At 45.5% G+C, this 22,903-nt stretch overlaps 1 protein-coding gene across 2 annotated transcripts in view; it reads right to left on the reverse strand.

Annotated features, from left to right (window-relative positions):
* LOC143808687 (cytochrome P450 2A10-like) overlaps positions 1-22,903 on the reverse strand; it is a 186,864-nt gene that overhangs the window by 12,836 nt on the left and 151,125 nt on the right. For both annotated transcript variants that reach the window (XM_077291597.1, XM_077291599.1), the window contains exon 8: positions 656-840. In XM_077291597.1, the coding sequence (XP_077147712.1) occupies positions 656-840 (185 nt within the window). The remainder of the gene's footprint in view (positions 1-655; positions 841-22,903) is intronic.

A 22,903-nucleotide genomic window follows, 5' to 3' on the forward strand; every position in this document is an offset into this window, starting at 1 on the left:
AAGTTATGGCTCTGGGAGGATGGGGAGCAAAAAATGAAAATGCAAAATCAAAAATACCCTTGGTCGTTAAGGGGTTAAAATGTAATAATAATAAAAAATAATAATAATTTTGTTTAGCATGGAAAGCTATGAAACCTTGAGAATCATTTAAGAAATTTAACTTCAATCCTGTAAAAAAGCAAGTTAATGGCTTAAAAAGCCTCTTTGATTTGATAAGCAGTGCGCTCAGAGGAGGACAATGGGTCTATAGACACCGAAATCAGAATATTTGTGAACATTTGTGAAATGGATGGAAAGTACCTGTCCATAAGGGGTCATCCAATACTTATCGCTATATAAAAAATAGGCACATGGTGGTTTCAAAATAAAAAAGCAAAACATCTTCTCTTGGACCTCTGTCGTTCCTCTGCACCACTGCCCATGCCCCAAATATCCTCCTTCCTTTTCTGTCTGAGTGCTTCACAAAATACTCAATCCATGCTGATTGAAACATAACATGACATCCCTGACTGGAAGCGGAAGCAAGGAGACTGGCTGGGGAAACTGGTCAAAGGCGGCTAAGTGATTATCTATGCCAAAGTGAAAATAAATAGTGGAAACCACTTAAATTTGATGTTACCAAAAAATAAGGTTCGATATTTATTTTTTTACTTACTTTGGGAAGGAGATATCCTCTGAAGTTTACATCCTGAGTAGTAGCGTGGGGCATATTGGCTGGAACAATGTTTCCAAATCGTTGAATCTCATGGATGACGGCATCAGTATACGGCATCTCTCTACGATGAATGACCTGGGGCTCATTTGATCCAATAACTTTATCGATCTCACTGTGGACTTTTTCTATTTCCAACACAAATACATAAAACTATGTGTAAAAAAAGGATATTTGATGAGAACTTTCATCTGTAAAAATGATAACATTTCAGCCAGATTTCCACTTTGGCATTTGCTATCATCGTGGTTGTTATGATATTGCAGGTTACGTAACCTTAATTTCCCCCTGTAGTAAAAATTATTTCCATATTCTTCTGTAGAGAAATTTTGAGATTGTAATTTTACTTAAGCCAAAAGTTATTTTTGACCCCTGGGAGTTGCATTTGGAATTTGTGCTCTCTTAGATAAGCATCACTATTACAAAATCTCTTCTTTCTTCTGGTGGGAATCTATACCATTGTGGTTAGTAGACCAAAGTAGTATACCATCAATTTTCATGATGGATGCCTTGCCTGATCCTCAGTAATGCTCTTCCTAGCCTCTTTTTCCTTTAGTGCACAACATTGGGCATCTTATCTATTCACTGAGGCTTTTGGTGCTGAGAAGGCCCCTAATGTCATGACGCACACCATGAGGTTGTAACATCACAACGTACGTCTTCTAAAGTTCTGACTTTTCCTAAGGCGGCGCATCATGACTATACGAGATGTGTTGGGATGTCAGAGGCTTAATTAGAGCTGGAAGAGGACAGATCGCTGGTGTCATGCTACAAAGGGAAAAAGGTCAGATGTAGATAGACAGCAGCTATTGTGGAGGATCACATGAGCAAAAGGGTGAATATTATTATTCTTTTTTATGGTATGTGTTGTGAACTCTATTTCTGGGCTCCCTCTAGTGGTCACAAGCGGTACTGTGTAGTGTTGTCTTTCTGCAGGTTGGCTTCATCAGCTGGTTCAATATCCTTGGTTGGTTGGTTTCCTATTTAACTCACCTGGATACTCATTTCCTTGCCTGCTATCAATGTTTTCAGTGCTCTTCAGATTCCTTGTGTCTACCTTGCTCCCAGTCTCTCCAAGACAAGCTAAGTTTTTGTTTGATATCAGCATTCATCATGTTTTCTTGTCCAGCTTGCTAAAATGTGATTCCCTCGCTTGCTGGTTGCTCTAGGGGACTGAGCTTCTCCCCCCACACCGTTAGTTGGTGTGGGGGTTCTTGAAATCTCAGTGTGGATATTTTGTAAGGGTTTTTTTACTGACCGCATAGACCCCTTTACTATTTTCTGCTATCTAGTATTAGTGGGCCTCATTTGCTGAATCTGTTTTCACCCCTGTGTATGTGCCTTCCTTTTACCTCAACGTTAATATTTGTTGGGGGCTTCTATATCTTTGGGGTTTTCTCTGGAGGCAAGAGAGGTCTTTCTTTCTCTCTAGGGGTAGTTAGTTCCTCAGGCTGGCTCAGGACGTCTAGGATTTTAGGCACGTTCACCGGCAACCTCTAGTGTGTTTGGATAGGTTCAGATTTGCGGTCAGTCCAGTTTGCCACCTCCCTAGAGCTTGTCCTATTTTAGTTCTTAGCTGGAGCAATTTGTGATCCTCAACCATTAAGGATCATAAAGTATAGCAGGCCAACAGTGTTTAATGCATCGCAGAAGTGGGATTAAAAGAAGACCTGAGTACATTTTTTTTTTTTGTGCTGCAGTCTGTCTAGCTTCTTTCATCCCCTTAAACTCTGAGTGGTTTTTGAGCTCTGCTGCAGACATGGATGTTCAGACTCTGACTTCTAGTGTGGATCATCTTGCTGCACGGGTGCAAAGTATTCAGGATTTTGTTATTCATAGCCCTATGTCAGAACCAAGGATACCCATTCCTGAGTTGTTTTCTGGAGATAGATCTAGGTTTCAGAATTTTAAGAATAATTGTAAGTTATTTCTATCTCTGAGACCTCGTTCCTCTGGTGATTCCGCTCATCAAGTAAAAATTGTTATCTCCTTGTTGCGTGGCGACCCTCAGGATTGGGCTTTCTCTCTGGCGCCAGGAGATCCTGCATTGCTTAATGTGGATGCGTTTTTTCTGGCTTTTGGACTGCTTTATGAGGAGCCTAATCTTGAGAATCAGGCTGAAAAAGCGTTGCTGGCCCTCTCTCAAGGGCAGGATGAAGCAGAGGTGTATTGTCAAAAATTTTGGAAATGGTCAGTGCTTACTCAATGGAATGAGTGTGCCCTGGCTGCAAATTTCAGAGAAGGTCTTTCTGAAGCCATTAAAGATGTTATGGTGGGGTTCCCCACCCCTACAAGTCTGAGTGATTCTATGGCTTTAGCCATTCAGGTTGATCGGCATTTGCGGGAGCGCAAATCTGCTCATCCTTTGGCGGTATTTTCTGAACAGAGACCTGAGTCTATGCAATGTGATCGAACTCTGACCAGAATTGAGCGACAAAGTCATAGACGTCAAAATGGGTTGTGCTTTTACTGTGGTGATTCTGCTCATGTTATCTCAGCATGCTCTAAACGCTTAAAAAAGGTCGCTAAACCTGTCACCATTAGTACTATACAGCCTAAATTTATTTTGTCTGTTACTTTGATTTGTTCTTTGTCGTCCTACTCGGTTATGGCCTTTGTGGATTCGGGTGCTGCCTGAATCTGATGGATTTGTCATTTGCCAGGCGCTGTGGTTTTGTCCTGGAGCCTTTGGAATTTCCTATTCCTCTGAGGGGTATTGATGCTACGCCATTGGCTGAGAATATACCTCAGTATTGGACGCAAATGACCATGTGCATGACTCCCGTTCATCAGGAGGTGATTCACTTTCTTGTTCTGCATAATTTACATGATGTTGTCGTTTTCGGTCTGCCATGGCTGCAGGCTCATAATCCAGTTTTAGATTGGAAAGCTGTTGTGAATTTGGATTCTGGGCTCCCCCGGTGGCTACTGGTGGAATTGAACTTGTGACATCATCTTCCCTGTTCACCTGTTCTGATTAGATCTGGGTGTCGCTATATAACCTGGCTTCTCTGTTAGATGCTTGCCGGTCAACAATGTTATCAGAAGCCTCTCTGTGCTTGTTCCTGCTCCCAGACATCTACTAGATAAGTTGGACATTCGTCCATGTTTTGTTTTTGTATTTCGGTTCCAGTTCACAGCTGCAGTTTCGTTACTGTGTCTGGAAAGCTCTTGTTGATCAGGAATTGCCACTCTGGTATTATGAGTTAATGCCAGAGTCCTAAAGTAATTTCTGGATGTGTTTTGTTAGGGTTTTCTACTGACCATGAAAGTATGCTTTCTGTCTTCTGCTATCTAGAAAGCGGACCTCAAATTTGCTAAAACTATTTTCCTGCTGCGTTTGTTGTTTCATCTCATATCACCGCCAATATATGTGGGGGGCCTCTGTCTCCTTTTTGGGCATTTCTCTAGAGGTGAGTCAGGTCTTATATTTCCCTCTGCTAGCATTATTTAGTTCTCCGGCCGGCGCTGGGCATATAGGGATAAAAAGTAGGACATGCTACCTGGCTACTTCTAGATGATGCGGTAGGTTTAGTTCATGGTCAGTATAGTTACATCTTCCAAGAGCTTGTTCCTATAGAGGCTTATGCTAGTTCTCTGGCCATGGAGATCATGATAGTTTGACCGGCCCACTAAAGGGTTAAAATCCTTGGCTGAGAAAGGAGAGAAATAAGAAGTCTGCTGAGAGTTTTTTTTTTTTTTTTTTCTGTGCTCTTAATTGGATCACTTGCCAGTCTGTCTATGCTGCAGTCTTTCTTTTTTTTCTCTCTCCTTATAATCTTTGAATGGCTTTGTGTTCACCTGTTAATAATGGATCTTCAGAGTGTAACTGCAGGTTTGAATAATCTCACCACGAAAGTACAAAATTTGCAAGATTTTATTATTCATGCTCCGGTATCTGAGCCGAGAATTCCTTTGCCGGAATTCTTCTCAGGGAATAGATCTAGCTTTCAGAATTTTAGAAATAATTGTAAGCTATTTTTGTCCCTGAAATCTCGTTCTGCTGGAGACCCTGCACAGCAGGTTGGGATTGTGATTTCCTTGCTCCGCGGCGACCCTCAAGACTGGGCTTTTGCATTGGCACCAGGGGATCCTGCGTTGCGCAATGTGGATGCGTTTTTTTTGGCCTTGGGCTTGCTGTATGAGGAACCTCATTTGGAACTTCAGGCAGAAAAAACTTTGATGTCCCTATCGCAGGGGCAAGATGAAGCTGAAATTTACTGCCAAAGATTCCGTAAATGGTCTGTGCTTACTCAGTGGAATGAGTGTGCCTTGGCGGCTACTTTCAGAGAGGGTCTCTCTGATGCCATTAAGGATGTTATGGTGGGGTTCCCTGTGCCTGCGGGTCTGAATGAGTCCATGACAATGGCCATTCAGATCGATAGGCGTCTGCGGGAGCGCAAACCAGTGCACCATCTGGCGGTGTCCACTGAGAAGACGCCAGAAAGCATGCAGTGTGATAGAATTCTGTCCAGAAGCGAGCGGCAGAATTTTAGACGGAAAAATGGGTTGTGTTTCTATTGTGGGGATTCTACTCATGTTATATCAGCATGCTCTAAACGTACTAAAAAGCTTGATAAATCTGTTTCCATTGGCACTTTACAGTCTAAATTTATTTTGTCTGTGACCCTGATTTGCTCTTTGTCATCTATTACTACTGACGCCTATATCGACTCTGGCACCGCTTTGAGTCTTATGGATTGGTCCTTTGCCAATCGTTGTGGGTATGATTTAGAGCCTTTGGAAACTCTTATTCCTCTGAAGGGGATTGACTCCACCCCATTGGCTAATAATAAACCACAATACTGGACACAAGTGACTATGTGTATTAATCCGGATCACCAGGAGACTATTCGTTTTCTAGTGCTGTATAATCTACATGAGGATTTGGTGCTGGGATTGCCATGGCTGCAGTCTCACAACCCAGTCCTTGACTGGAGAGCTATGTCTGTGTTGAGCTGGGGATGTAAGGGGACTCATGGGGACGTACCTTTGGTGTCCATTTCATCATCTATCCCCTCTGAAATCCCTGAGTTCCTGTCTGACTATCGTGACGTCTTTGAAGAACCCAAGCTTGGTTCACTACCTCCGCACCGTGAGTGCGATTGTGCTATAGATTTAATTCCGGGTAGTAAATACCCAAAGGGTCGTTATTGCGCAGGTATGAGGCACCGGTTGTGCCTTCCGTTGAGCCTCCTGCTCCGGTGTTGGTTGAGGGTGAGTTGGAGTACGTTGTGGAAAAAATCCTAGACTCCCGTGTTTCCAGACGGAGACTCCAGTATCTGGTCAAGTGGAAGGGATATGGCCAGGAGGATAATTCTTGGGTCACTGCATCTGATGTTCATGCCTCTGATCTGGTTCGTGCCTTTCATAGGGCCCATCCTGATCGCCCTGGTGGTTCTGGTGAGGGTTCGGTGCCCCCTCCTTGAGGGGGGGGTACTGTTGTGAATTTGGATTCTGGGCTCCCCCGGTGGCTACTGGTGGAATTGAACTTGTGACATCATCTTCCCTGTTCACCTGTTCTGATTAGATCTGGGTGTCGCTATATAACCTGGCTTCTCTGTTAGATGCTTGCCGGTCAACAATGTTATCAGAAGCCTCTCTGTGCTTGTTCCTGCTCCCAGACATCTACTAGATAAGTTGGACATTCGTCCATGTTTTGTTTTTGTATTTCGGTTCCAGTTCACAGCTGCAGTTTCGTTACTGTGTCTGGAAAGCTCTTGTTGATCAGGAATTGCCACTCTGGTATTATGAGTTAATGCCAGAGTCCTAAAGTAATTTCTGGATGTGTTTTGTTAGGGTTTTCTACTGACCATGAAAGTATGCTTTCTGTCTTCTGCTATCTAGAAAGCGGACCTCAAATTTGCTAAAACTATTTTCCTGCTGCGTTTGTTGTTTCATCTCATATCACCGCCAATATATGTGGGGGGCCTCTGTCTCCTTTTTGGGCATTTCTCTAGAGGTGAGTCAGGTCTTATATTTCCCTCTGCTAGCATTATTTAGTTCTCCGGCCGGCGCTGGGCATATAGGGATAAAAAGTAGGACATGCTACCTGGCTACTTCTAGATGATGCGGTAGGTTTAGTTCATGGTCAGTATAGTTACATCTTCCAAGAGCTTGTTCCTATAGAGGCTTATGCTAGTTCTCTGGCCATGGAGATCATGATAGAAAGCTATGTCTGTGTCTAGTTGGGGTTGTCAGGGAATTCATGGCGATACTCCATTGGTGTCTATTGCTTCTTCCACTCCTTCTGAGGTCCCTGAGTTTTTGTCTGACTACCAGGATGTATTTGATGAGCCCAGGTCCAGTGCCCTGCCTCCTCATAGGGATTGTGACTGTGCTATAAATTTAATTCCTGGTAGTAAATTCCCTAAGGGACGACTTTTTAATTTGTCTATTCCAGAGCATGCCGCGATGCGGAGTTATATAAAGGAGTCTTTGGAGAAGGGACATATTCGCCCATCCTCTTCCCCTCTTGGTGCAGGATTCTTTTTTGTGGCCAAGAAGGACGGTTCTTTGAGACCGTGTATTGATTATCGCCTTCTGAATAAAATCACAGTCAAATTTCAGTATCCTTTGCCATTATTGTCTGATTTGTTTGCTCGGATTAAGGGTGCCAGTTGGTTCACCAAGATAGATCTCCGTGGTGCGTATAATCTTGTGCGCATTAAGCAGGGAGATGAATGGAAAACAGCATTTAATACGCCCGAAGGCCATTTTGAGTACTTGGTGATGCCTTTTGGACTCTCTAATGCTCCTTCTGTGTTTCAGTCCTTCATGCATGACATTTTCCGAGAATATCTGGATAAATTTATGATTGTTTATCTGGATGACATTTTGTTTTTTTCTGATGATTGGGAGTCCCATGTGAAGCAGGTCAGGATGGTGTTTCAGGTCCTGCGTGCTAATGCATTATTTGTGAAGGGCTCAAAATGCCTCTTTGGAGTACAGAAGGTCTCCTTTTTGGGCTTTATTTTTTCTCCTTCTACTGTAGAGATGGACCCAGTCAAGGTCCAGGCTATTCATGACTGGACTCAGCCCACGTCTGTTAAGAGTCTTCAGAAGTTCTTGGGTTTTGCTAATTTTTACCGTCGTTTCATCGCTAATTTTTCTAGCGTGGTTAAACCTTTGACGGATTTGACCAAGAAGGGCTCTGATGTGACTAATTGGTCTCCTGCGGCCGTGGAGGCCTTTCGGGAGCTTAAGCACCGGTTTTCTTCAGCTCCAGTCTTATGTCAGCCAGATGTCTCTCTCCCCTTCCAGGTCGAGGTTGATGCTTCCGAGATTGGAGCAGGGGCTGTTTTGTCGCAGAGAAGCTCTGAGGGCTCTGTAATGAAGCCGTGTGCTTTCTTTTCAAGAAAGTTTTCGCCTGCCGAGCAAAATTATGATGTTGGTAATCGGGAGTTGTTGGCTATGAAGTGGGCATTTGAGGAGTGGCGACATTGGCTCGAAGGAGCTAAACATCGTGTGGTGGTCTTGACTGATCACAAAAATCTGATTTACCTCGAGTCTGCCAAGCGCTTGAATCCTAGACAGGCTCGTTGGTCGTTGTTTTCTCCCGTTTCAACTTCGTGGTCTCATACCTGTCTGGTTCGAAGAACGTGAAAGCTGATGCACTTTCTAGGAGTTTTGTGCCTGACTCTCCGGGAGTTTCTGAGCCGGCTGGTATTCTCAGAGAGGGAGTGATTTTGTCTGCCATTTCTCCAGATTTGCGACGAGTGCTGCAGAAATTTCAGGCGGATAGACCTGACCGTTGTCCGCCAGAGAGACTGTTTGTCCCGGATAGATGGACCAGCAGAGTTATTTCCGAGGTTCATTCTTCAGTGCTGGCGGGTCATCCTGGGATTTTTGGTACCAGAGATTTGGTGGCTAGGTCCTTCTGGTGGCCTTCCTTGTCACGGGATGTGCGTTCCTTTGTGCAGTCTTGTGGGATTTGTGCTCGGGCTAAGCCTTGCTGTTCTCGTGCCAGCGGTTTGCTTTTGCCTTTGCCTGTCCCGAAAAGGCCTTGGACGCACATTTCCATGGATTTTATTTCGGATCTGCCAGTATCTCAGAAAATGTCTGTCATCTGGGTGGTGTGTGATCGTTTTTCCAAGATGGTCCATTTGGTGCCCTTGCCTAAGCTGCCTTCCTCCTCCGATTTGGTTCCTCTATTTTTTCAGAATGTGGTTCACTTGCACGGCATTCCTGAAAATATTGTGTCTGATAGAGGATCCCAGTTTGTGTCCAGGTTTTGGCGAACCTTTTGTGCTAAGATGGGCATTGATTTGTCTTTTTCATCGGCCTTCCATCCTCAGACTAATGGCCAAACCGAGCGAACTAATCAGACGTTGGAGACTTATTTGAGATGTTTTGTTTCTGCTGATCAGGATGATTGGGTGACTTTTTTGCCATTGGCCGAGTTTGCCCTTAATAATCGGGCTAGTTCTGCTACCTTGGTTTCGCCTTTTTTCTGCAATTCTGGTTTCCATCCTCGTTTTTCCTCGGGTCAGGTTGAGTCTTCTGACTGTCCTGGGGTGGATTCTGTGGTGGATAGGTTGCAGCAGATTTGGAGCCATGTGGTGGACAATCAGAAATTGTCACAGGAGAGCGCTCAGCGCTTTGCCAACCGCCGCCGCAGTGTGGGTCCCCGACTTCGTGTTGGGGATTTGGTGTGGCTGTCTTCTCGGTATGTTCCTATGAAGGTCTCATCTCCTAAGTTTAAGCCTCGCTTCATCGGTCCTTATAAGATCTTGGAAATCCTTAACCCGGTGTCCTTTCGTTTGGATCTCCCGGCATCGTTTGCCATCCATAATGTGTTCCATAGGTCTTTGTTGCGGAGGTATGTGGTACCTGTGTTTCCTTCTGTTGAGCCTCCTGCTCCGGTGCTGGTCGAGGGCGAATTGGAGTACGTGGTGGAGAAGATTTTGGATTCTCGTATCTCTAGACGGAGACTTCAGTATCTGGTTAAGTGGAAGGGCTATTGTTGTGAAATTGGATTCTGGGCTCCCCCGGTGGCCACTTGTGGAATTGTACTTGTGTGCATCATCCCCTCTGTTCACCTGCTCCTATCAGGATGTGGGAGTCGCTATATAACCTTGCTCCTCTGTCAGTTTCATGCCGGTCATCAATGTAATCAGAAGCCTTCTGTGCATGTTCCTGCTACTAGACAACTCCTAGCTAAGTTGGACTTTTGTCCTTGTGTGTTTTTGCATTTTGTTCCTGTTCACAGCTGCTGTTTCGTTACTGTGTCTGGAAAGCTCTTGTGAGCGGAAATTGCCACTCTGGTGTTATGAGTTAATGCTAGAGTCTTAAAGTAATTTCTGGATGGTGTTTTGATAGGGTTTTCTGCTGACCATGAAAGTGCCCTTTCTGTCTTCATGCTATCTAGTAAGCGGACCTCGATTTTGCTAAACCTATTTTCATACTACGTTTGTCATTTCATCTGAAATCACCGCCAATATATGTGGGGGCCTCTGTCTGCCTTTTGGGAAAATTTCTCTAGAGGTGAGCCAGGACTGTCTTTTCCTCTGCTAGGATTAGGAAGTTCTCCGGCTGGCGCTGGGCATCTAGGGATAAAAAACGTAGGCATGCTACCCGGCCACTTCTAGTTGTGCGGCAGGTTTAGTTCATGGTCAGTATAGTTTCCATCTTCCAAGAGCTAGTTTCATATATGCTGGGCTATGTTCTCTCGCCATTGAGAATCATGACAGTTTGACCGGCCCAAAAAAGGGTTAAATTACTGGCTGAGAAAGGAGAGAAAAAAGAAGTCTGCTACAATTTTTTTTTTTTTTTTTTTCCCTAGTTCTGAGTGTGCTCTTAATTGAATCACTTGCTAGTCTGCCTATGCTGCAGCCTTCCTCTCTTTCTCTCCTTCTAATCCTTGAATGGCTCTGTGTTCACCTGTTTCAAATGGATCTTCAGAGTGTAGCTACAGGTTTGAATAATCTCGCCACAAAGGTACAAAATTTGCAAGATTTTGTTGTTCATGCACCTATGTCTGAGCCTAGAATTCCTTTGCCTGAATTCTTCTCGGGGAATAGATCTCACTTTCAAAATTTTAAAAATAATTGCAAATTGTTTTTGTCCCTGAAGTCTCGCTCTGCCGGAGACCCTGCACAGCAGGTCAGGATTGTAATTTCCTTGCTCCGGGGCGACCCTCAGGACTGGGCTTTTGCATTGGCACCAGGGGATCCTGCGTTGCTCAATGTGGATGCGTTTTTTCTGGCCTTGGGGTTGCTTTATGAGGAACCTCATTTAGAGCTTCAGGCGGAAAAGGCCTTGATGTCCTTGTCTCAGGGGCAAGATGAAGCTGAAATATACTGCCAAAAATTCCGCAAATGGTCTGTGCTTACTCAGTGGAATGAGTGCGCCCTGGCGGCGATTTTCAGAGAAGGTCTCTCTGATGCCATTAAGGATGTTATGGTGGGGTTCCCTGTGCCTGCGAGTCTGAATGAGTCCATGACGATGGCTATTCAGATCGATAGGCGTCTGCGGGAGCGCAAACCTGTGCACCATTTGGCGGTGTCTACTGAGAAAACGCCAGAAAATATGCAATGTGATAGAATTCTGTCCAGAAGCGAGCGGCAGAATTTTAGACGAAAAAATGGGTTGTGCTTCTATTGTGGTGATTCAACTCATGTTATATCAGCATGCTTTAAGCGTACTAAGAAGCCTGACAAGTCTGTTTCAATTAGCACTTTACAGTCTAAGTTTATTCTATCTGTGACCCTGATTTGTTCTTTGTCATCTATTACCGCGGACGCCTATGTCGACTCTGGCGCTGCTTTGAGTCTTATGGATTGGTCCTTTGCCAAACGCTGTGGGTATGATTTGGAGCCATTGGAGGCTCCGATACCTCTGAAAGGGATTGACTCCACCCCATTGGCTAGTAATAAACCACAATACTGGACACAAGTGACTATGCGTGTTAATCCGGATCACCAGGAGGTTATTCGCTTTCTGGTGCTGTATAATCTACATGATGTTTTGGTGCTGGGATTGCCATGGCTGCAATCTCATAACCCAGTCCTCGACTGGAGAGCTATGTCTGTGTTAAGCTGGGGATGTAAAGGAACTCATGGGGATGTACCTTTGGTTTCCATTTCATCATCTATTCCCTCTGAGATTCCTGAATTTTTGTCTGACTTTCGTGACGTTTTTGAAGAACCCAAGGTTGGTTCACTACCTCCGCACCGGGAGTGCGATTGTGCCATAGACTTGATCCCGGGTAGTAAATACCCTAAGGGTCGTTTATTTAATCTGTCTGTGCCTGAACACGCGGCTATGCGAGAATATATAAAGGAGTCCTTGGAAAAGGGACATATTCGTCCTTCGTCATCTCCCTTAGGAGCCGGTTTTTTCTTTGTGTCTAAGAAAGACGGCTCTTTGAGGCCGTGTATTGATTATCGACTTTTGAATAAAATCACGGTTAAATATCAATATCCGTTACCACTGCTTACTGATTTGTTTGCTCGTATAAAGGGGGCCAAGTGGTTCTCTAAGATTGATCTCCGTGGGGCGTATAATTTGGTGCGAATCAAGCAGGGGGATGAGTGGAAAACCGCATTTAATACGCCCGAGGGCCATTTTGAGTATTTGGTGATGCCTTTTGGTCTTTCAAATGCCCCTTCAGTCTTCCAGTCCTTTATGCATGACATTTTCCGCGATTATTTGGATAAATTTATGATTGTGTATCTGGATGATATTCTGATTTTTTCGGATGACTGGGACTCTCATGTCCAGCAGGTCAGGAGGGTTTTTCAGGTTTTGCGGTCTAATTCCTTGTGTGTGAAGGGTTCTAAGTGTGTTTTTGGGGTTCAAAAGATTTCCTTCTTGGGATACATTTTTTCCCCCTCTTCCATCGAGATGGATCCTGTCAAGGTTCAGGCTATTGGTGATTGGACGCAACCCTCTTCTCTTAAGAGTCTTCAGAAATTTTTGGGCTTTGCTAACTTTTATCGTCGATTTATTGCTGGTTTTTCTGATGTTGTAAAACCATTGACTGATTTGACTAAGAAGGGTGCTGATGTTGCTGATTGGTCCCCTGATGCTGTGGAGGCTGTTGTGAATTTGCTTTTTGCTCCCTCTAGTGGTTACTAGTTTTTTGACTCTGGTTTTTCTGTCATTCCTTTTATCCGCACCTGGGTCGTTAGTTAGGGGTGTTGCTATATAAGCTCCCTGGACCTTCAGTTCAATGCCTGGCAACGTAGTTATCAGAGCTAGTCTGCTGTGCTCTTGTCTACTGATCCTGGTTCCAGTTATATCAGCTAAGTCTGCCTTTTGCTTTTTGCTATTTGTTTTGGTTTTGTATTTTTGTCCAGCTTGTTCCTAATCTATATCCTGACCTTTGCTGGAAGCTCTAGGGGGCTGGTGTTCTCCCCCCGGACCGTTAGACGGTTCGGGGGTTCTTGAATTTCCAGTGTGGATTTTGATAGGGTTTTTGTTGACCATATAAGTTACCTTTCTTTATTCTGCTATCAGTAAGCGGGCCTCTCTGTGCTAAACCTGGTTCATTTCTGTGTTTGTCATTTCCTCTTACCTCACCGTCATTGTTTGTGGGGGGCTTCTATCCAGCTTTGGGGTCCCCTTCTCTGGAGGCAAGAGGGGTCTTTGTTTTCCTCTACTGGGGGTAGCTAGATTCTCCGGCTGGCGCGTGTCATCTAGAATCAACGTGGGAATGATCCCCGGCTACTTCTAGTGTTGGCGTTAGGAGTAGATATATGGTCAACCCAGTTACCACTGCCCTATGAGCTGGATTTTTGTATTCTGCAGACTTCCACGTTCCTCTGAGACCCTCGCCATTGGGGTCATAACAGTTTGCCAGGCCAGTATTAAATGTTTAATGCATTGCAGAAGAGGGATTATAAGAAAGAAGATTCTGAGTTTTTTTTTTTCTTCTTCCCCTTTACCTCAGAGTGGCTATGCTTGCTGCAGACATGAATGTCCAGACCTTGATTACAAGTGTGGACCAGCTGGCTACTCGTGTGCAGGGCATACAAGACTATGTTATCAGAAATCCTAGGTCAGAACCTAAAATACCGATTCCTGAACTGTTTTCCGGAGACAGGTTTAAGTTTAGGAATTTCGTGAATAATTGTAAATTGTTTTTGTCCCTGAGACCCTGTTCATCTGGAGATTCTGCTCAGCAAGTAAAAATTGTTATTTCGTTCTTACGGGGCGACCCTCAGGATTGGGCTTTTTCGCTGGCGCCAGGAGATCCGGCATTGGCTGATCTTGATGCGTTTTTTCTGGCGCTCGGTTTACTTTATGAGGAACCCAATCTTGAGATTCAGGCAGAAAAGGCCTTGCTGGCTATGTCTCAGGGGCAGGACGAGGCTGAAGTGTATTGCCAAAAATTTCGGAAATGGTCCGTGCTGACACATTGGAACGAGTGTGCACTGGCCGCTAATTTTAGAAATGGCCTTTCTGAAACCATTAAGAATGTTATGGTGGGTTTTCCCATTCCCACAGGTCTGAATGATACTATGGCACTGGCTATTCAAATTGACCGGCGGTTGCGGGAGCGCAAAACCGCAAATTCCCTCATGGTGTTGTCTGAACAGACACCTAATTCGGTGCAATGTGATAGAAAAACCGCAAATTCCCTCATGGTGTTGTCTGAACAGACACCTGATTTAATGCAATGTGATAGAATCCTGACTAGAAATGAGCGGAAAATTCATAGACGCCGGAATGGCTTGTGCTACTACTGTGGTGATTCTACACATGTTATCTCAGCATGCTCTAAACGTATAGCTAAGGTTGTTAGTCCTGTCACCGTTGGTAATTTGCAACCTAAATTTATTCTGTCTGTAACTTTGATTTGCTCACTGTCATCTTATCCTGTCATGGCGTTTGTAGATTCAGGTGCTGCCCTGAGTCTCATGGATCTCTCATTTGCTAAGCGCTGTGGTTTTACTCTTGAACCATTAGAAAATCCTATTCCTCTTAGGGGTATTGATGCTACACCATTGGCAGCAAATAAACCGCAGTATTGGACACAGGTTACCATGTGCATGACTCCTGAACACCGCGAGGTGATACGTTTCCTGGTTTTACATAAAATGCATGATTTGGTTGTTTTAGGGCTGCCATGGTTACAGACCCATAATCCAGTCCTGGACTGGAAGGCTATGTCAGTCTCAAGTTGGGGCTGTCGTGGTATTCATGGGAATTCCCCGCCTGTGTCTATTGCTTCTTCTACGCCTTCGGAAGTTCCGGAGTATTTGTCTGATTATCAGGATGTCTTCAGTGAGTCTGAGTCCAGTGCACTGCCTCCTCATAGGGACTGTGACTGTGCTATAGATTTGATCCCAGGCAGTAAATTTCCTAAGGGAAGACTGTTTAATCTGTCGGTACCTGAACATACCGCTATGCGTTCATATATCAAGGAGTCTCTGGAGAAAGGACATATTCGTCCGTCTTCTTCCCCTCTTGGTGCGGGATTCTTTTTTGTGGCAAAAAAGGACGGATCTTTGAGACCTTGTATTGATTATCGGCTTTTAAATAAGATCACTGTCAAATTTCAGTATCCTTTACCGCTGTTGTCTGACTTGTTTGCCCGGATTAAGGGTGCCAAGTGGTTCACCAAGATAGACCTTCGTGGTGCGTACAACCTTGTGCGCATTAAGCAAGGTGATGAATGGAAAACCGCATTCAATACGCCCGAAGGTCATTTTGAGTACTTGGTGATGCCTTTTGGGCTCTCCAATGCGCCTTCAGTTTTTCAGTCCTTTATGCATGACATTTTCCGGAAGTATCTGGATAAATTTTTGATTGTTTATCTGGATGATATTTTGGTTTTTTCTGATAATTGGGATTCGCATGTGGAGCAGGTCAGGTTGGTCTTTAAAATTTTGCGTGAAAATTCTTTGTTTGTCAAGGGCTCAAAGTGTCTCTTTGGTGTACAGAAGGTTCCCTTTTTGGGGTTCATTTTTTCCCCTTCTGCTGTGGAGATGGACCCAGTCAAGGTCCGAGCTATTCTTGATTGGACTCAGCCCTCGTCAGTTAAGAGTCTTCAGAAGTTCTTGGGCTTCGCTAACTTCTACCGTCGTTTTATCGCTAATTTTTCTAGCATTGTGAAACCTTTGACGGATATGACCAAGAAGGGCTCCGATGTAGCTAACTGGGCTCCTGCTGCCGTGGAGGCTTTCCAGGAGTTGAAATGCCGGTTTACTTCGGCGCCTGTTTTGTGCCAGCCTGACGTCTCACTTCCCTTTCAGGTTGAGGTGGATGCTTCGGAGATTGGGGCAGGGGCCGTTTTGTCGCAGAGAGGCCCTGGTTGCTCTGTTATGAAACCTTGTGCCTTTTTCTCTAGGAAGTTTTCGCCTGCCGAGCGAAATTATGATGTGGGCAATCGGGAGTTGTTGGCCATGAAATGGGCATTTGAGGAGTGGCGTCATTGGCTCGAGGGTGCTAAGCATCGTGTGGTGGTCTTGACTGATCACAAAAATCTGATGTATCTCGAGTCTGCTAAACGCCTTAATCCGAGACAGGCCCGCTGGTCATTGTTTTTCTCCCGCTTTGATTTTGTTGTCTCGTATTTACCAGGTTCAAAGAATGTGAAGGCCGATGCTCTTTCTAGGAGCTTTGTGCCTGATGCTCCTGGAGTCGCTGATCCTGTTGGTATTCTTAAAGATGGAGTTATCTTGTCAGCTATTTCTCTGGATCTGCGACGTGTGTTGCAGAGATTTCAGGCTGATAGGCCTGAGTCTTGTCCACCTGACAGACTGTTTGTCCCGGATAAGTGGACCAGCAGAGTCATTTCCGAGGTTCATTCCTCGGTGTTGGCAGGTCACCCGGGAATTTTTGGCACCAGAGATCTGGTGGCCAGGTCCTTTTGGTGGCCTTCCTTGTCAAGGGATGTGCGGTCATTTGTGCAGTCCTGTGGGACTTGTGCTCGAGCTAAGCCTTGCTGTTCTCGTGCCAGCGGTTTGCTCTTGCCCTTGCCTGTCCCGAAGAGACCTTGGACACATATCTCCATGGATTTCATTTCTGATCTTCCGCTATCTCAGGGCATGTCCGTTATCTGGGTGATATGTGATCGCTTCTCAAAGATGGTCCATTTGGTTCCTTTGCCTAAGCTGCCTTCCTCTTCCGATCTGGTTCCTGTGTTTTTCCAGAACGTGGTTCGTTTGCACGGCATCCCTGAGAATATTGTGTCAGACAGAGGATCCCAGTTCGTTTCCAGGTTCTGGCGATCCTTTTGTAGTAGGATGGGCATTGATTTGTCGTTTTCGTCTGCTTTCCATCCTCAGACTAATGGACAGACGGAGCGAACCAATCAGACTTTGGAGGCTTATTTGAGGTGTTTTGTCTCTGCTGATCAGGACGATTGGGTGACATTCTTGCCGTTGGCTGAGTTTGCCCTTAATAATCGGGCTAGTTCCGCCACCTTGGTTTCGCCTTTTTTCTGCAACTATGGTTTCCATCCTCGCTTTTCTTCGGGTCATGTGGAGCCTTCTGACTGTCCTGGGGTGGATTCTGTGGTGGATAGGTTGCAGCAGATCTGGAATCGTGTGGTGGACAACTTGAAGTTGTCACAGGAGAAGGCTCAGCGCTTTGCCAACCGCCGCCGCGGTGTGGGTCCCCGACTACGCGTTGGGGATTTGGTATGGCTTTCTTCCCGCTTTGTTCCTATGAAGGTCTCCTCTCCCAAATTTAAACCTCGTTTTATTGGGCCTTACAAGATATTGGAAATCCTTAATCCTGTATCTTTTCGTCTGGATCTTCCTGTGTCGTTTGCTATTCACAATGTATTTCATAGGTCCTTGTTGCGGCGGTACATTGTGCCTGTAGTTCCTTCTGCTGAGCCTCCTGCTCCGGTGTTGGTTGAGGGCGAGTTGGAGTACGTGGTGGAGAAGATCTTGGATTCTCGCCTCTCCAGGCGGAGGCTTCAGTACCTGGTCAAGTGGAAGGGCTATGGTCAGGAGGATAATTCCTGGGTGGTCGCCTCTGATGTTCATGCGGCCGATTTAGTTCGTGCCTTTCATGCCGCTCATCCTGATCGCCCTGGTGGTCGTGGTGAGGGTTCGGTGACCCCTCACTAAGGGGGGGGTACTGTTGTGAATTTGCTTTTTGCTCCCTCTAGTGGTTACTAGTTTTTTGACTCTGGTTTTTCTGTCATTCCTTTTATCCGCACCTGGGTCGTTAGTTAGGGGTGTTGCTATATAAGCTCCCTGGACCTTCAGTTCAATGCCTGGCAACGTAGTTATCAGAGCTAGTCTGCTGTGCTCTTGTCTACTGATCCTGGTTCCAGTTATATCAGCTAAGTCTGCCTTTTGCTTTTTGCTATTTGTTTTGGTTTTGTATTTTTGTCCAGCTTGTTCCTAATCTATATCCTGACCTTTGCTGGAAGCTCTAGGGGGCTGGTGTTCTCCCCCCGGACCGTTAGACGGTTCGGGGGTTCTTGAATTTCCAGTGTGGATTTTGATAGGGTTTTTGTTGACCATATAAGTTACCTTTCTTTATTCTGCTATCAGTAAGCGGGCCTCTCTGTGCTAAACCTGGTTCATTTCTGTGTTTGTCATTTCCTCTTACCTCACCGTCATTGTTTGTGGGGGGCTTCTATCCAGCTTTGGGGTCCCCTTCTCTGGAGGCAAGAGGGGTCTTTGTTTTCCTCTACTGGGGGTAGCTAGATTCTCCGGCTGGCGCGTGTCATCTAGAATCAACGTGGGAATGATCCCCGGCTACTTCTAGTGTTGGCGTTAGGAGTAGATATATGGTCAACCCAGTTACCACTGCCCTATGAGCTGGATTTTTGTATTCTGCAGACTTCCACGTTCCTCTGAGACCCTCGCCATTGGGGTCATAACAGGAGGCCTTTCGGGAGCTCAAGCGCCGCTTTTCTTCCGCCCCAGTGTTGCGTCAGCCTGATGTTGCTCTTCCTTTTCAGGTTGAGGTCGACGCTTCTGAAATCGGAGCTGGGGCGGTGTTGTCGCAGAGAAGTTCCGACTGCTCCGTGATGAGACCTTGTGCTTTTTTTTCCCGTAAATTTTCGCCCGCCGAGCGGAATTATGATATTGGGAATCGGGAGCTTTTGGCCATGAAGTGGGCTTTTGAGGAGTGGCGTCACTGGCTTGAGGGGGCCAGACATCAGGTGGTGGTATTGACTGACCACAAAAATTTAATTTACCTTGAGTCTGCCAGGCGCCTGAATCCTAGACAGGCGCGCTGGTCGTTGTTTTTCTCTCGGTTTAATTTTGTGGTGTCTTACCTACCGGGTTCTAAGAATGTTAAGGCGGATGCCCTTTCTAGGAGTTTTGAGCCTGACTCCCCTGGTAATTCTGAGCCCACAGGTATCCTTAAAGATGGAGTGATATTGTCTGCCGTTTCTCCAGACCTGCGGCGGGCCTTGCAGGAGTTTCAGGCGGATAGACCTGATCGTTGCCCACCTGGTAGACTGTTTGTTCCTGATGATTGGACCAGTAGAGTCATCTCTGAGGTTCATTCTTCTGCGTTGGCAGGTCATCCTGGAATCTTTGGTACCAGGGATTTGGTGGCAAGGTCCTTCTGGTGGCCTTCTCTGTCACGAGATGTGCGAGGCTTTGTGCAGTCTTGTGACGTTTGTGCTCGGGCCAAGCCTTGTTGTTCTCGGGCTAGTGGATTGTTGTTACCCTTGCCTATCCCGAAGAGGCCTTGGACGCACATCTCGATGGATTTTATTTCGGATCTGCCTGTTTCTCAGAAGATGTCTGTCATCTGGGTGGTGTGTGACCGTTTCTCTAAGATGGTCCATCTGGTTCCCTTGCCTAAGTTGCCTTCTTCTTCCGAGTTGGTTCCTCTGTTTTTTCAAAATGTTGTTCGTTTGCATGGTATTCCGGAGAATATCGTTTCTGACAGAGGGACCCAATTCGTGTCTAGATTTTGGCGGGCATTCTGTGCTAGGATGGGCATAGATTTGTCTTTTTCGTCTGCTTTCCATCCTCAGACTAATGGCCAGACTGAGCGGACTAATCAGACCTTGGAGACATATTTGAGGTGTTTTGTGTCTGCGGATCAGGATGATTGGGTTGCTTTTTTGCCTTTGGCGGAGTTCGCCCTCAATAATCGGGCCAGCTCTGCCACCTTGGTGTCCCCGTTTTTCTGTAATTTGGGGTTTCATCCTCGATTTTCCTCCGGTCAAGTGGAATCTTCGGATTGTCCTGGAGTGGATGCTGTGGTGGAGAGGTTGCATCAGATTTGGGGGCAGGTGGTGGACAATTTGAAGTTGTCCCAGGAGAAGACTCAGCTTTTTGCCAACCGCCGTCGTCGTGTTGGTCCTCGGCTTTGTGTTGGGGACTTGGTGTGGTTGTCTTCTCGTTTTGTCCCTATGAGGGTTTCTTCTCCTAAGTTTAAGCCTCGGTTCATCGGCCCGTACAAGATATTGGAGATTCTTAACCCTGTGTCCTTCCGTTTGGACCTCCCTGCATCCTTTTCGATTCATAATGTTTTTCATCGGTCATTGTTGCGCAGGTATGAGGTACCGGCTGTGCTTTCCGTTGAGCCTCCTGCTCCGGTGTTGGTTGAGGGTGAGTTGGAGTACGTTGTGGAAAAGATCTTAGACTCTCGTGTTTCCAGACGGAAACTCCAGTATCTGGTCAAATGGAAGAGATACGGTCAGGAGGATAATTCTTGGGTCACTGCCTCTGATGTTCATGCCTCCGATCTTGTCCGTGCCTTTCATAGGGCTCATCCTGATCGCCCTGGTGGTTCTGGTGAGGGTTCGGTGCCCCCTCCTTGAGGGGGGGGTACTGTTGTGAAATTGGATTCTGGGCTCCCCCGGTGGCCACTTGTGGAATTGTACTTGTGTGCATCATCCCCTCTGTTCACCTGCTCCTATCAGGATGTGGGAGTCGCTATATAACCTTGCTCCTCTGTCAGTTTCATGCCGGTCATCAATGTAATCAGAAGCCTTCTGTGCATGTTCCTGCTACTAGACAACTCCTAGCTAAGTTGGACTTTTGTCCTTGTGTGTTTTTGCATTTTGTTCCTGTTCACAGCTGCTGTTTCGTTACTGTGTCTGGAAAGCTCTTGTGAGCGGAAATTGCCACTCTGGTGTTATGAGTTAATGCTAGAGTCTTAAAGTAATTTCTGGATGGTGTTTTGATAGGGTTTTCTGCTGACCATGAAAGTGCCCTTTCTGTCTTCATGCTATCTAGTAAGCGGACCTCGATTTTGCTAAACCTATTTTCATACTACGTTTGTCATTTCATCTGAAATCACCGCCAATATATGTGGGGGCCTCTGTCTGCCTTTTGGGAAAATTTCTCTAGAGGTGAGCCAGGACTGTCTTTTCCTCTGCTAGGATTAGGAAGTTCTCCGGCTGGCGCTGGGCATCTAGGGATAAAAAACGTAGGCATGCTACCCGGCCACTTCTAGTTGTGCGGCAGGTTTAGTTCATGGTCAGTATAGTTTCCATCTTCCAAGAGCTAGTTTCATATATGCTGGGCTATGTTCTCTCGCCATTGAGAATCATGACAGGCTATGGTCAGGAGGATAATTCCTGGGTTGTCGCCTCTGATGTTCATGCGGCCGATTTGGTTCGCGCCTTCCACGCAGCTCGTCCTGATCGCCCTGGGGGTCTTGATGAGGGTTCGGTGACCCCTCCTCAAGGGGGGGGGGTACTGTTGTGAACTCTATTTCTGGGCTCCCTCTAGTGGTCACAAGCGGTACTGTGTAGTGTTGTCTTTCTGCAGGTTGGCTTCATCAGCTGGTTCGTTATCCTTGGTTGGTTGGTTTCCTATTTAACTCACCTGGATACTCAGTTCCTTGCCTGCTATCAATGTTTTCAGTGCTCTTCAGATTCCTTGTGTCTACCTTGCTCCCAGCCTCTCCAAGACAAGCTAAGTTTTTGTTTGATATCAGCATTCATCATGTTTTCTTGTCCAGCTTGCTAAAATGTGATTCCCTCGCTTGCTGGTTGCTCTAGGAGACTGAGCTTCTCCCCCCACACCGTTAGTTGGTGTGGGGGTTCTTGAAATCTCAGTGTGGATATTTTGTAAGGGTTTTTTACTGACCACATAGACCCCTTTACTATTTTCTGCTATCTAGTATTAGTGGGCCTCATTTGCTGAATCTGTTTTCACCCCTGTGTATGTGCCTTCCTCTTACCTCACCGTTAATATTTGTTGGGGGCTTCTATATCTTTGGGGTTTTCTCTGGAGGCAAGAGAGGTCTTTCTTTCTCTCTAGGGGTAGTTAGTTCCTCAGGCTGGCTCGGGACGTCTAGGATTTTAGGCACGTTCACCGGCTACCTCTAGTGTGTTTGGATAGGTTCAGATTTGCGGTCAGTCCAGTTTGCCACCTCCCTAGAGCTTGTCCTATTTTAGTTCTTAGCTGGAGCAATTTGTGATCCTCAACCATTAAGGATCATAACAGGTATGATTGTTATCATCTGGGGTCTCATGAGGCCCCAAATAATAAGCAATATTCGATTTGCATTGGAAAACTTCAATGTGAATTAAATTTCCTGTCTAAATTCAAGTGGACTGCCAAATTCAAATCACTATCACAAATATACCATTAGTTATAGGACATAAGGACGTCTCCTTCCTCTTTATTTGTCATAAATTATGCCCAATTCATTCTCTCAGAGAAGTCTAAAGACTGTTTTCTGACTCTGGTATCTTATGTCTGATGTTTTTATTATTTATTTAAAAGCCTTCAGCTCAATGTAGGGCCATAGCTACTTTATGGATTAATGATCTGTAGGAAGTTCGATCTTGTGCAAGCCTAGATAGGTCCACTGTCATATTGATAGTATCAAGCCATCAAAAGGCTCTTTGTCTTGTTCCTTATATTTTAGCGAACATGATGTCCTTCTTTAGTGATTGCTCTCTTCATGATGTGTCCGAATAGCAACTTATATGACTAATCACCATGGTAACTCATAATATAACAGAAATCTGTACCATAGGTGCAAAAAGGACCAACAAGACCTATCATCACAGATAGACACCCAAAAAAAGAAGGAAAGCGATGACAAATGGTCACACACAATGCATAGAAACTCTATAAACTTTATTAATGATATTCAACGATATTAAAAACAGGTGGAAGGAGGGAAGGCCCCCTGATGAAGGTGTGATCGCCGAAACGCGCGTTGGGGTGGAAGCGCGCCTCCAGTACTTCAGTCCTCCGTGCGGTGGGTACCTTGCTATAATAGTATTTATTATGTTTGTTTGATAGGTCATGGTACTATAACTAGGATAGCAATATAGTGGCTCCTGTT

Source organism: Ranitomeya variabilis, chromosome 2 (genome assembly GCF_051348905.1).
Source record: "Ranitomeya variabilis isolate aRanVar5 chromosome 2, aRanVar5.hap1, whole genome shotgun sequence".
Lineage (NCBI taxonomy): Eukaryota > Metazoa > Chordata > Amphibia > Anura > Dendrobatidae > Ranitomeya > Ranitomeya variabilis.